Source organism: Platalea leucorodia, assembly GCF_965183815.1.
Source record: "Platalea leucorodia genome assembly, chromosome: 5".
NCBI classification, from domain to species: Eukaryota; Metazoa; Chordata; class Aves; order Pelecaniformes; family Threskiornithidae; genus Platalea; species Platalea leucorodia.
In genome coordinates this window covers 5,085,942-5,101,041 of record NC_138827.1, presented here as the reverse complement: position 1 = coordinate 5,101,041, position 15,100 = coordinate 5,085,942, and the positions used below count along the sequence as shown (strand labels likewise).

Sequence of the window (15,100 nt, the reverse complement as noted above, 5' to 3'; positions counted from 1 at the left end):
GGTTCAAGGGACAGCTAGGAATAATTAACACCATTCCATTTACAGTAATACAAACACACATCTCCAGCTGTGTCCTCTTCCTCCCACTCTCCTTTATTGCAAGGAACAGTTCCTGCTAACACCGACAAAACACACATATTTTGTGGCCTGATCTTGCTCAGAGCCTCAGGCAGCGCAGTCATATTTAATAATGATCTTGCCCAACAAAAGCCTGTCACACTAGCGATGAGACAATAGTTTCACAGTACAAAGCTGGTCACAGTAATGATGATGATAAGGTTGCACAATAACCAGACGAAAGACAGATCCGAATTACCACGGGTTGCACTGTTGCAGGCTCTGACTTAATGACACATGAAGGTTTTGCACAGGTGCTCCAAAGTGTGCTCTCCCCCGCCTTGATTATTTTGACAATCCATAGAAAAAAATTTGGTTAACTTTTCTGCAAAGGTAACACTTTCAGTCACGAGTTTACACACTCCGAATAGTGTGTTTTCTGGGGGAACATTTTTAGCTTTCCAACACAAAGAAATATGTAAAGATGGTATTTTCTGCTCTCCCTTCCCATCTTCCTCATCATGAAGTGTAACAGGAACTGACTGCACGTCAGTCTATTAAGAAAGTCAGAATATGAGATTTGCGAATTTTCCTCTAAGTAAAATCTGAGTGTCAGAACTAGGAATTACAGAAGTAGGCATTGACAAATACAGGGCACTGAAAGTCCCTTACAGTGTATTTTATTTTGCACTACTTTTGCCAGGTGAACTGCGGAGATGGCTAGTGAGAAGGGACCTGTGGAAATTCCTATGATTATGTATGAACCGCACCGTGAACCCTACGTGCAAGAGCCCTCCGCACCAGAGTACTGCAGCCAAGAGGGTAAGCAGGATTCATCGGGAGGGCTTTGGAAAGAGCACCCTCTTGGTGCTTGCGTGGCAAACGTTGGTAGTTGGTTTCCAGAGCATAACTGAGCCAGCTCAGAAGGGGCCCAGCTTTGCCAGGACATGATGGGTTTAGAAAGCGCCTGTGCCAGCATATAAAACCCAGGGCTGGGGTAGGCAAGCTGGTAGGATCTCCTAACAGAAACATCACTTAACACGGCAAAAAGTGGTTTTGCTGGTTTAGATAATAATTTTTCAAACACCACATGCTTTATTGGAAAAGGAATTACAGTTGTAGCTCTGCAATAATTTCATATTCCTAACGAGCAAACGTTCAGCCAGCAAACTTTGCATGTGGACAGGCTATGTCTTGCTTAAATTGTATTCTGGTTTCCCAGAGAACTGGCCTTTTCCCAAACGCTCCTGCTGCCCAGAGCTGCCCTCCCTAGATGAGTCCGTTCTGCACCCAGGTTCTATAGGGACGAACAACCCCTCCCCATTGCTGTCTCACGGGGAAACATCACGACTGAAGTGCTGACAATTCAGCTCAACGACTGCAAGCGGGCACCGACAGCTGCTGCTCTGCTGGGTTGGCTTTTCCCTCTGAAACCAGGCATTGCTCTCACACCTACACAAGTATCTCACAACACTCCTTTGTCTTCTGCCTGTTCAAGCCCACGCTCATTGAAAGATACACTGAGATATCAGTGATTTTACTTCTGTTACTTTCCTGCTATTAAGAAAATTGCCATTCACCAGACAGCACCGGAGCAAAACACCAGAATGGGAGGTCAGAAGGTGACTAATAAAGCTAGATGTGTCAGTACTGGGCCTCTAAACTTGACTCATTTTCACAGCATTTTACTCTGATCAGCTCTCTCTGTAAATATTTTTGTCTTCAAAGACCTCTCTGGCCTCTTTCTAAACTCAGAGCTTGCAAGAGGTTGGGGAGAAAAGTCTCACGAGCTACTCAATCAAGGGACAGGCACTCAACACAGCCAACACTGCGTTGCAGCATCTTGTCCTTGCACAGGAAGCAGGTCCTTCACAAAAACACATGAAGTGATAACTCACTCGTACTAAGCACATTCCTCTTCCGGATCGGAAGGAAATTCTTTAATCTTTTACAAATTTGGTTTTCCACAAAAAAAAAACTTAAACAAACCAAACAAACAAACCACCGAAACCTAAACACCCCACCACCACCATTAAACCCAAATACATTGCAAATCTCTACCACTTCTGGCGAGCCATTCAAGGAAACATTGCTAACATTTTTTTCAACCTTGCCATTGTATTTTGTCTCACTCCGGAAAATTCCAGTTTTGTATCCCATTTTGTACCCCTGTGGGCTTATTCCCTGGTTGGACTCACATTGTTTCTGAAAGGCTCAACAGCGCAGGCTGGACTCCCACGTCAGGGCTGCTCTGCTTGGGGGTGAGGGCTTCTCTGATCCTGTGAGGGCTTGACCAAACAAGGCTTCTCATAGGGACCGCCCTACTGCAGACCAGTCTGGCAGTTTGATACCACATCCATGCTAGCTGGCTGTAAAGTTTTATACATGAATTTATTTTGAATGTATTCATGAATGTATTTTTTTATACATTCATTTATTCCATGCTCAGGTAGGCTGACTGCATTCTTTATTTGTAAGATTAGTAAAAGACCTAAAAAAGCATGAGGTGTCTTAGTTACCAGCTTCCCTTCTCCCTTATCCACAAGAAAAGGAAAAAGATCTTTAACTTTTTTCTAGAACAAAGGGTGTGATGAAATTACTTGGCTGGAAGCTGAGGGCAGATAAAATTCAAACTAGAAAAAAGGCTCTAAGTACTAATAGTAAGGGCAGTAATCGCTGAAACCAGTGAGAGGTACTGTGGATCCTTTATCAATGGAGTCCTTCAATTAAGACCAAGTATCATTCCAACGTTATGCTGGAATAGATGCAGTTACTGCCTTTGTGTTGAAAAAAACAATTTGGTTTCTTGGCTTATGTTATACAGAAAGTGAGACTAGCTAGTCACTGAGGGCTCTTTTGGCTTTAAAAACCCATGAATCAATTCGGTAGCTTTTTTTCCCTGACCTGTACTTCACTGAGCCCTGTCAGGCCTCCCCTACGAGGCAACCCCCCATGCAGCTCCTCGTCAGACTGCAAAGGGGGTTTTCGGGAGGCACAAGCTGTATGCGTTTTCACATTTTGCCCTGTTTTTCTTTGCACAGGGGGTTATGAGTATCCTTCTCCCCCACCTTACTCCTGTCGAGAAACAGCCACCCTTGAGCAACCAGGTAAGTGCCAGGGGACTGCGTTTCTGACAGTGTTCACGGTTCTACATGCTAACAAAAGCAAAATGTTTTTAGTTTTAAAATCAACGGAGAAGATGGAGTTTTCAGACCCAACCACAATCCAAGAGGCTGGAAAATTTCCCTAGAAATGTTGGAAAATAAACTGAGAGACTCAGACTTGTTTTTCCCACATTAACCAATCTACAGAAGCACCCATTTTTTTAAAAGCCAGCTACAAGCTAGGACTTTCAGAACGAATCATTTTAAGTCCAGTGTATTTTGTTGTTCTTGCTCTAGTCACCTTTATGGAAGTGAAGAAGCTCAAAGAAGACACTGAGGAAAGGCTTCAAAGAACATTCAAATAACATCTCTTACAGGAGGGAAGGAGACACATATATTTTTAAAAATCCCTAAGACCAGAAGGCAATTAAACTCAGATATGCTATATCCTATCTACCTAACAGACAATACCTTCCCACTCCTGAAGTTTTGCTTTAGGCTACAGTGTGAATGTACCCTAAACTTGTTTTAGGATGCTTAAAATGGTATTTTTCACTGCAAACATTTCTGAAAAAATACCCTTCATGTACCTACAAGGTGCTCCTTCTGAGGGAAGCTACAGACTTTACTAACTGGGGACAGCATCTGACTGATTCATCTACTTTGATGAATTGCTTGTAACTACTGAAAAGTTGATCCAGAAAGCTCCTCTATATCCTTCAAATCTCTTCTTCAGGGAGAACATGCATTTTCATATTATTTTAAATATCAGAAGATAAATTCTCAATGTCAGAGTACATCCACCAGTGGGTGGTGGAGCCTGCCTGACTATGGGGATCACCCCGTATGCAATTCCCTGTCTATGTCCTTACCTGAGTAAATACTGGCTGCTGGTAGAGGCAACATATTGGGATACACAGAACAAGCAGTACAGCGGTCCTTATAAAGATACTTGAAATCAATAATAGTAACATAAGTGCCTCTAGATCAGCCTTGTTAAGAACCTACATTCTCCAAATCTTTATAACGTGTAAAAGATCTTCTGTGCTTCTAATTTTGCTGCTTCTCATCTCCTCTTGAACTCAGTTTATTTGGTGTCTCAGCCTCCGATCATCGTAGCAGGAATCTTCTCAAGCAAACCAACATCCACAATATGCCCTTCCTGCCGCCAGCACATCACCACACAGGTCACCTACAGACTGGGCAGACTGTCTTACCTTCTGTGCACCACCATGTGTATGGTTGGGTAAGCTTTCATGTATACTTTGAAGATTCTTCATAGTAGAAGGTTAAAAAAGAGTAATTTAAAAATAAAAGTTGTAGCTAGTGCTTATATAGACACCTTGCCCTTCTCTACTTGATAAGAAGTCATTCTGTCCATTCTAGGTACAGTCATCGTGGCTAAATTTAACCAAGTATGTTATTACTTTTCATAAGACAAGCAAAAAGGAGTACAACATTGTCTACTTTCCTACTGTAATTTAGAATCAGGCTCAGAATCAGACTAATGCATAAGATGTTAGCAGTGAAGACTATTCATTTTTTGGAAGGTACTTTAAACATTAAGAGACTTGGGAAAGAAGTGGATTCATGCAGTGAAAAGGCAGACAGAATAAGGCAGAGAAAAAGCACAGATGTAGCCAGCAGAAAGAAAAGTCAGTAAATAATTCCATGCATGTCCATCTCCTCTTTGGCTGCAGGTGCTGTTTTGGATGCTGCTTAGTACCTTTGTTCGTGAGGATGTTCAAGGACGCAGACCATTACTGCCCATGCTGCCAGTTTCATATTTATAGATACAAAAGACTATAGAAACAAAGTTTATGCAACCAGATGATGTCAAGTCTCCATTTCCTAATGGCATAAGATTCTACACATAAAACTACTGCTAGGAAACATATGGGAGTATGCTTAGGTTCTGCAGCTCCCTTGCTGGTGAATCCATCTGGAGTTTACCATCGCGTGGTTGAAATGACTTTAAAACAAAAAGCCTCGAAGACTAATTTACAGTGTCACTTGAATTTATGCTCCATTTGAATCGTTGTCCTGAGCTGTGAAGTGACCAGCTAGTGAGTACTTCAGTGCTTCTACTACTCCACTCAAACCTCCAACCCAGATGGGACCCAGACTTTTCTGGACTTTTCAACCCACCAGTAACCGAGAGGTTTGGACGTGCACATTTTATAGGAGCACTTACCTTCTATGCACTGGAACTGACCGGTCGGGATTTCATTTCTCTCTGCTCTTCTTCATATGGGACCTACCCCTGCAGGGCTGTGGGTGGTACAGTGTAGCTGATTATTTATTAATGACACACTAAGTTATGAGACTGTCTTTACTGTGTTATATATGAGGTAAGAAAATAAACCTGCTGTTGTTAACAATACTGGCAAAACATCTCCTGTCTGCATGGCTTCCCTGACCCACTGCATCCAGAGCGGAGATGCAGGTCAGACTGGGGCACCCCGTTTACATTAACAAACCAAGAACCAAAAGGCAAACATGTAAAGAAGAAAAATCAGCAAGCACAGCTTGAAAGAAGTCACCAAAACCACAACACAAGGCCCTCATTTTACCTCCCTGCCTTCCCGCTGCAGCGCATCATCTCCCCAGCAAGGTTTAGTGGTGGGCTTGGCAGTGCCAGGCTAACGGTTGGACTCGATGATCTTAAGGGTCTTTTCCAACCTTAATGATTCTATGATTCTATGACTCACTAGGCTTTACATTTTACAGAGAACTTTTACAGTTCTCATCCAAAGTCACTTATCTTGTAATGTCAAATCTCCATAATTACTCGCCCAGGAGGTGCCTAGACCCTGCTCAACACTGACAGCAGCAGCAGCTGCTGGAAAGATAAACAGAATGGAAGAAATCCCTGTATTTCAATATTTTAACATCATAAATATTTTAATCTTAGAACCATAATTATCGTGGGCAAGTGGGATGCGTGGCACGCAGGCTGCTCCCCTACCGTTGCCTTTTATTATGACTGAGGTACCCTGCCCATCCTCTGCCAGATCTGTAGACACCACGTAGTTAAAAGAACTTTAAAACTTCCCACTTAGCCTGACGTTAAGTTTGCTCAAACTCTTTGTTTTAGCTCTTTGGTCCATTTAAGCCATAAAAAGAAGAGCACGTCCCTAAACAGCTCTTTAGCAATAGCAACTCCAGAATCCCGAAGATGCTCCCAAGGCCAGGAGCTGCGGTAGGAGAGGCTGGCCGGCTCTGCGGACCCCGCCGCTGGCGCCAGAGGCAGGCAGAAGGGAATTCCTCAGGGAACGCTGCGGGAAGAGGCCGGCGAACCAGGCGGGCTCCACCGGCTGCGCTGCCGCAGGCCGCCGCTGGCTGGGGACCGTCCGGATCTGGCCCGAGCCGCTCTAGGAAGGGACCCGCAGGGGAACCGTCCAGCACCGCCAGAGCCGTTCCCAGCTCTTCTCCTGAAGCAACACACCCTTCACCCCTGCCTTTTCCTACAGTTTTTACACAAAATCGTGACCAATCCAAACTTTCAGTAGTGAAACAGCCCAAATCCCTCCCGGCCGCGGTACCTTCTCCTCAGCGCGGCTGAGGCGGCGACAGCCCGCCCGCCCTTCCCGCCCTCCTGGAGGCGGGGGGACAGGGGCGGCGGCCGCCCTGCAGTGGCCCGGGCTCTCCGGCGGAGGGCACTGCTACAAACGGGGAAGGGGAAGGGGAAGGGGAAGGGGAAGGGGAAGGGGAAGGGGAAGGGGAAGGGGAAGGGGAAGGGGAAGGGGAAGGGGAAGGGGAAGGGGAATTGAACGCTGTGGGTTGGAAGGCGGCAATAGAAACGAGTTCCAGGAACGGCATTCCCCACTGTCCAGTCATCTTAAACTGCCTGGAGCTCGTCTTTTTATTTTATTTATTTATTACAAATAGCGTCTATTTAGCCAGTAGCACATCTGAAAATGGCCTCAGCTAAACTAGGCTGGACAGGTGCATAGTCTTTTGCTTCAAGAAGTACAAGAAATGCAGTCTTTAGACTACAGAAACTCCAGTCTTTAAGACACGTCAAAGAAGTACACTTGCATCAATCTAAGCTGAGCAACTATTTTGCAGGCAGATCAAACCAACGCCCAGAGCTAGGTGATGTCTGAGCAGCAGGCTGACCCTTCAGACACCACAAACTGAAAAAAGACACCTTGCCCTACTGAGGGTGGGAACAGCAAAACCAAGAGACACTGTTAAAAATGTTTGCTAGCAGCAAAGCAGAAACGGCTTTCAGAGCAAGCACAGTGTGATTCAGCCTTCCGCACACCTTCCGCTATAATGCCCAAATTGATGCTGATCAGCTTCGCCGAGCCTCACAACTGGGATTTAGTCCCGTGTGACGAACCCTTTCACTGGCCTTCCTCCGAAGCACAGCAGGCGGTCAAAGCAAGCCACCTGGAAACAAACGGTCCATTATCTGTGTTTGAATTATTTTTATACTTTAATATATTGAGACACTCACTGCATGAAGCCCGGAGCCAACCCCTCCCAGCCTGCTCAGCCCAGTGGTGGAGCGGAGGCAATTCCCGGAGCAGCTGCCCCGGCTTCCACCCGTTCCCAGGTCAGTAACTCTGACCCAACCTACCTGCACCTAATGGGAAATCACATCGCAACGATTAAACCCACAAGCAGCCAAGCAGATGTCAGCCCAACAGGTTTGGTACCATTTCACACATTTTTTTTTTAAATGTTACGATTTTTCTGCATTTTAAAATCTGGCTGTGAAACAGCAAGCTTTGCTTTGAAGTAGTGGTAAATAACACATCAAGCCAGTAACACTGAGGAGGAAAGGTGCAAAACCCAAAAACATATGAATATATACATAACAAAGAAGTTATATATATGATTTAAGATGTGCAGGAGACATTTAACAGAAGTAGTTAGAACATTTTTACACCAATATCTGGAGGCACAATAGTTTGCACAAGTATTTCATAAAAAATAAAGGCTTCCAGCTACAGCCTGGTGGTTGGCAAATTTAATTTCCTGCCCTGCTTGGTACGCAGCTAACTTCAACATCACCTCGGACAGGAATTTAGTTGAGCGCAGACTTGAAGCCAGATTCAGGCATACCACACTTGAACATTTTCCCCTTTTTCTGACCCTGAAGACCAGGCTGGTTTAAAAGCAAACAATAAATGACACCACACTGCTCACACACCAAGCACTGACAGTCTCCGCCTCAATATCCAAATGCTTGTTTGGGTCCTCTGAGAAAAAACAAGAGTTCAAAACCTGGAAATTGCCACAGAAGTCAGCATTTACCTTCTGGCCAGCTCTCCCTACACTACGAATGTCATTCTTGACACACAACTTGGCTGAGCTTTGCAAAATTTCTCTCTTTGATCTAACCCCAAATCACCCTGACTTCTGAGCAACCCATCACCTTTCACTCCCAATCTTTTCTCAAATGAACAGACAAGACACCGATCCAGTGTTTATCCTAGTCTATTTTATTTACATTATATACAGTTCCTACAGAAAACGATTTCTCACAAAGGATATTAAATAGCAAAAACACGACATAGCTTAGATCTGGGCACCGGTGCCTGCAGCCAGCGCAGAGCCCGCAGGACCGGCGGGCCCAGGCTCCGGCGGGAGGCCGGGGCGGGCCGCCGGCGCGCCAGCTCCGGAGGGGCAGCAGCTGAGGTAGATCCAGTCCGCGGGAGGCACTGCACGCTCTGCGCATCCTGCGGTACGACATCCGCCCGATCCCTCCGACGCGTCTTGCGGCAGCACGGATTTGTCCTGGTGTTGCTAAGCAAGCCTTCTTGTATAAAGGGTGTTTTTGTTGGCTGTCACTCTCTAGTCGGCAACTATTTCACTGGTGTGATTTGCCTAGATTTCACAGAATGCTTTGGACTCCTTTAGGATAAAAGGCACTATGTAAATCTACAGGAACAACGCTTGCTATTTTCGTAGGGAGAATTCAGATGGGCCATTAACATCATGTTGCTCTGATCCTGTGTACCACGAAATTACATCCTTATTGCTTAACACTTATATTATCATTACCTTAATTTAACGCATTCACTGTCTATTATCCAGATAATTCCAAAATCAGAATAAGAAATGGAAAGCATGGTAGTTTTGAAGACTGTATTCTTGTAAATTTTTTGAATGAACTAAACACCTGAGAAAACCTCCTGTCTTCCCCTTCATAGGTGTGTGTGTTTCCACATTTGAATAACAAGTTACTTGTGCTCAAAAAAAAAAAAAAAATCATAAAAAACTTCAGTTACTGAAAACAGTGCATACCGAATGCCTTAAAGTATCATCTTTTCAAAACTAGCGTGGGAATAGCACAAACACTAAAGCATGTGAAGACTAGTCATCTAAAAATCAAAAGGCACACAAAGTTTACTTTGTTAGCGATATTTTCTTCTGAAATAGGAAGCATTGTGATTTCTTAAGATATTCCCTAAAAGCTGCCAACATCTCATAAATTAATGTGAAAACTTAGTGACATTCAGATACAAGCTCATTTTTATATCAGTCTACCATAACATTAAATTTACAAAATATAATTAGGGCTTACTACTGCTGACCAGAGTCTCTGATTTTCCAGAAATATTTTGAGTACAAATCCTGACATTTACTGAAAGCCTGTAGAGACAATCCAAGTACTAGTAAAAACACCACTTGGATGGTGGTGTAATTTCTCACCAGTTTGATGCAAATACAAATCAAAGGACAACTTTATCCACTTACGGCATGCCATTTAAGCGCTTGCCTCTACCTGTAACCTACACACTCAGATGACAAAAAAAAAGGTAAACAACTAGTTTGCCTTGCTTGGAAATAACAGACAGTTAAAAGCGCTGCAAGATATAAATTAAAAAGAAATCCAAACATACCTAGAACTTGAGCGATTAATTAGTTTTAAAGCTAAAAGAATGAAATAGATCTTAAAATTTAATTTAAAAATACTTGCTGGTGTTTTCAGTAATCACCAGAATCCATCCCAGAAAAAAGTATAAAGGCCATCACATGTATACAACCCCTACTAAATGTTTATTGATAGGTCTGAGAAAGGGAAGCTTCTAAGCACTTTCTGGTTTGGTTATGAATACAGGGAACACATTACGGTGGGAATCTATTACTCTATTAAGAGAGCTTACCTTTAGAGACTCCAGATTTCACTTTACACCATTTATAATATTAGACTTGAGAATCTGGACCACAAAATTTTGTACAGGCAGGCAGAGTCAAGTCTACCACAAAGACTCTACTACAAGCTTTACAAACAAACTAGTAAAATATTTTTTCCATTTGTCTTAATTGTACACGGCTCCTTCCTGGAAAACCTTTTATTTGTTAAGCTCAAATGTGACTAGTTAGGAGGTAAAAAACCAAAAACCAAAAAAGCCTCCAAAACCCAAAACAATTCAACAGAAAGCCCCACAAATTTCCCCCAAAACAACCAATATGAGGATTATACAATTGTCAACACTTAAGAAAAAACCCACACCTTTACCCAAACCTCACAAATGAAAACATTTCCCAAAACTCTATTTCCAAGGAGAGGAGAAATCTTCTTCAATGTCCATGTCATCACTCACCGAAGAAAAATTTTATAGAAAATTTTATTCAACATACAACATTTTCCAGCAAAAAAAGGCAATATACAGGAAGAGTTGTTGTACACTGCGGCTACAGAAACAAAATAAAATACTGGAAAAGAATGTAAAATTAAGTGTGAATTGCTGATTCTATCTTTACTGCACTCAAAACTAGACACGCGGCTGGCATTAGCTCCAAAATAAAAGGAAGCAGTCTGGGGACTGAAATAAAACTACACACAATGAATATCAACATCAGTGAAATTCACTTGCAGACTCACCCAACAAAATTAACCTCCAAGTGTTAAATTGTACATGTTCATTCATTAAATATACAATTTCATTTTTTCTGTTTTTCTTCTTTTTTCTTTTTTTTTCCTCCTTTTTTATACAAAGTCAACAGCTTACTAAACACTAGTGAGCATGCCCTCTGTGCTAAAAGGCTATTTCTTGTGTTTTCCCCATCTCTTCCCATGTTAACTAAATTAATGATATTTATAATCCTTTCACTTGCTTTTGCCAACTTTTGAGTGTCATTCTATTTGCCAGAAGATGGCATAATAAATCGCAACAGTATTTATCAATGGTTGAAAATTTAATAAAAAGACCCAAATATCTCTTTTTAGGACTCGGGGCATCCACTTGGCAAAAGGGGATGCGAAGTAGTGACTAAAGTAAACGAAAACTAGTTTATTAAAAAAGATTCTATGCAGCTGGAGGAGACAAAAATCCCGAATAAGTGCCAACAATGTACACAATGAAGTAGAGATTGCTATTTATTGATGATGTGAGTTTTTTGCATTTACAAATGCACAAAAATGTCATTTAAAGTATAACTGAAGGAAATAAATCTGATGTGAGTCTAAACATAAGACTTACTAGCTGCAGTGATGGTGAACACCATACTGGGAAGGGCAGCCAGCCAGCTTATGCCATCTAGAAACGTACTACAGACAAATATTTTGCCAATGTCAACTGTTTTACTAAACTCTTCCCTCATTATGCTGACAATTGCCTTGCATTACGTTTACCATAAAATAACTCTCATTGGCATCCAAGCTTTATAAAAACACCTTCATTTTGCTCAAAAAGGGCAGTCAATAGATACAGAGAAGCCAAACTGAACAGCCTCAACAAAATAAAATTAACATCAGCAGCAAATCCTCTTGCTGAAGACTTCAGATATAGTGCACGTGTACCAAAGTTCTACAGTTGTTAAAAAGGTGCACACACACACTTATTTTTGTCCCTTGCCTTGACAATCTGGTTAAGTAAGTCAGTTATGAATTTTAATAGCTTTTTCAAGGTAAGTGTAGCGACTTCTCTTTGGGGCTTTATTGAAATGGTCAAGCCCTAGCCATGGCCTTGGATGAGACATGTTGCCTAGAAAAGAAAAGAGAAAAAAAATAATGAAGTTTTAAGATTAAATTGGAAAGTTTCCTTTACACAAACTACTCCTGTGTGCCCTGTTCACAGTTTGCTAGGAACCAGAGGGCACGGAAGAGGACTGCAGAACAGTCCTACAGTCCACAGCCAACCAGGCAGCTTTCTTGACCGCTGCTTTCCTTCCAATAATACATTTTACAGCTGTTTCTGGATCAGGTAGCTGGTTTTTCTCCTCTTCAGTCACTTATAGGAGTTTACAGCAGTGAAGCGTGCGCTAAAGCAAGGGAACTGCTCTTATGATTCATGGCCACAGGCACATCAAAGTACTAGCTTTCACCAAAGTGCTGAGCCTGTTTGAAACAGGAAGGCATCCGTCATCTAAATATGACAACCTATAGTATTTGCAGTATTATAAGCTCTCTCTGCTGTATTAAGTTATTCTTATCACCTGGTTTAAGTAGGAATATTTGTTAAATACATGTAAAATGCAAATAATCAGTTAATTAAGAAATCATGTAACTGAACTTTATTTTCTGAGAAAAAAAATTCAGTTATATTTAAGATTGTAAAGAAAACATACACATTTTTTCACTTGTTCAACCCCATACAGTTTTATCTACCACTAGTTTTCACGAAAAAACACAGTCCATATACTTATTGCAAATGAGAGAAATTCTCTTTTTAAGATGTCCTCAATGCAGACCATCAAATGTTCTCTGAAGTGAAATGATAAAGGCAGAAACTAAACAGCCCCCCAGCAAGAAAAGCACACTCCTACATTCAAAGCCATCAACTGCAACCACTAAAGCATAAAACACTTGACCTTTTTGGTTGCCTGCATCTGCATTTTTGGACATATTTTCTTCAATCAAAATTATCTGTCCTTCCGTTTGACGTAATGGTCAATGTCAAATATAAAAGAGAACTGCCAATCTTCCTGAGCTCACTTGAATGTCTTTTAAAGAAAGAAATGAAGTCCTACACCATTAGCGCCAGCACAAACGTTTCTAGAGTGCATCTTTGTAAAAGCAGAGGGACACTATTGACATCAGCTACGTCAATCAAATTAGAGAATGCCAGTGGTTCAATCAATCCAGCGCATGTTAAAATTCAGTATTTGTAGGAACACGTCAGCCCCACACCTTGAAATACTACTTAGATAAGAAGGCATTAGAGCACCATGTTATCAGCCCTTCGGAGCATTTCAGGGGAGGAAATGAATTCTATCAGAGAGTCAACGTCCCGTGAACTCTCAAATTAAAACCCTTTAATCTCACATTCCCTACAACTCCTACAAAGAGTTCAAGTTCTCCCTTTTCCAATCTCTGCCGTGGTCTGTACTTTTGACCTGGTTACCTGGTTAGTCTCTCATGTTGTTTTGGCAAAACTGGCTCTGCTTTGCTCAGAACGTCTGACAGTTCGTTTCAGACTATTGCCTTCCCACCCCCAGAAAAGATGACTCACAGAATAAAATCAGGACTCTGCCTGCTCTGAGCACACAAGAGAGAGTTTATCTGTCCATGGAGAAATGTCCACCTCCCAGTTTGTCATCCAGAGACCCCTCACAGCTAGTGCAGAGAAAGAGGGCCCTCCAGTGACACACTTCTCTGCTCAGGGATGACTTGTGCAGATGCAGGCATTCAAAGTTTTGGCAAAGTCCCCTCATGTTCACAACCATGAGCCATAAGCCTGGCTGTGTAACACACCACGGCGCGAGGACTTTTTGCTAGGTTCCTGCAAAGTACTCATTAATGGTATCAGTCTAACTCTCTGTGGGTTTTGAAATAAATGGACAGTTGCAGGATTTCTTTACAACTGTTACAGAAATCCAGAACACAGCTTGAAAGAAATCAGAAAAAGTTTGGCTCTAGCACAACCTGCCAACAAAACACAGAGCTCATAATGGTCAGAAAAATAGAACTGCAGAGAGCAAGTTGTCCTCAATCTCGTTTCTACCACACAGAGCACCTCACAAAAAGGAACACTCAGCTAAGCTAAGGGAAAAAATCCCGATGAATTCAAGGCTTTCAACAGAGCCCTGACTGCAGATTCAAAGGTGCCATTCCCAACTGAAACTCTCAAAAGATGACTGTGTGGAACTCCTGAAGGATTAACCTGGTTTCTCCTGTGTGTAAATTCCTCAGAGAATAGAGCTTTAAATATCAGTCAAGTAAACAAGATGGTAGACCATCCACAGACAAATTCAGAACAGAGCTGCATTTATAGCTTCGTGAATCACCTCTTAGGAAGAGAAAATCTAAACAGCACCCTATTCACATATGTAATATCCTTGTTAGATTCTTCAGATTCATTGAAGATACCAAGAACGAACAAGAAGCGTCTTCAGTGAATATGAGAATTCAAATACCTCTTTGAAGCACACTTAAAATAAGAATCTTATGAGAATGCACCTTAATATTTTTTAGGAATAACACGAGCACACACTCCAATAACAATCTGAGAATCAAATGTAGAAGGGAGCAGATGGCCAATACAGACAAGGTGCAACTGACGTTGAAACTCTCTTCTGTAAAGTATGTTATACTGATATTTGACCCATTTCGTCACTCAAATGCAAACTTTTAAATCACAAGGGAACAGGTTACTTATTTATGTGCCTATAAAATACATATTCTCAGACTAACATATGCACTTAACACTGTTAAGTGTGCACACAAGCTTATATAAATACTTGCTTAGTTACTACATATAATGTATTTCACGTACAAAGAACAATCTCTTTCTGCATCCCGAGTTAAGGATAATCACATAATAACAACTGGCAGAGCAACTTTAGCAGGTCAAATGAATAGTCACGTTGCCTAACAACTCACCAGGTTGGGGCTCAAAGTCTTTCAAGTTCACTTCATACTCATCTTCATTGAGATATTGGTGTCGGCCCATCATTACAATTGCAAATTTAAACTATGAAAAGGAAAGAAAAAAAAACCTGGTAAGATACCACATTAAAATAAAGCCTTTGAGTCT

At 41.9% G+C, this 15,100-nt stretch overlaps 2 protein-coding genes across 3 annotated transcripts in view; one reads left to right on the top strand and one right to left on the bottom strand.

Annotated features, from left to right (window-relative positions):
• Positions 1–773: 773 nt before the first annotated feature.
• Positions 774–4,970, top strand: LITAFD (LITAF domain containing; the record flags this gene model as incomplete). Its single annotated transcript, XM_082313765.1, has 4 exons — positions 774–879; positions 3,099–3,164; positions 4,248–4,407; positions 4,862–4,970. The coding sequence occupies 4 exons, from the start codon at positions 774–776 to the stop codon at positions 4,968–4,970; spliced, it is 441 nt and encodes a 146-aa protein (XP_082169891.1).
• Positions 4,971–8,621: 3,651 nt separating this feature from the next.
• Positions 8,622–15,100, bottom strand: part of USP7 (ubiquitin specific peptidase 7) — a 77,327-nt gene continuing 70,848 nt past the window's right edge. For both annotated transcript variants that reach the window (XM_082312776.1, XM_082312775.1), the window contains 2 exons: positions 14,947–15,037; positions 8,622–12,109 (listed from right to left, as the gene is read on the bottom strand). In XM_082312776.1, the coding sequence (XP_082168902.1) occupies positions 12,003–12,109; positions 14,947–15,037 (198 nt within the window). In that variant the 3' untranslated portion in view covers positions 8,622–12,002. The remainder of the gene's footprint in view (positions 12,110–14,946; positions 15,038–15,100) is intronic.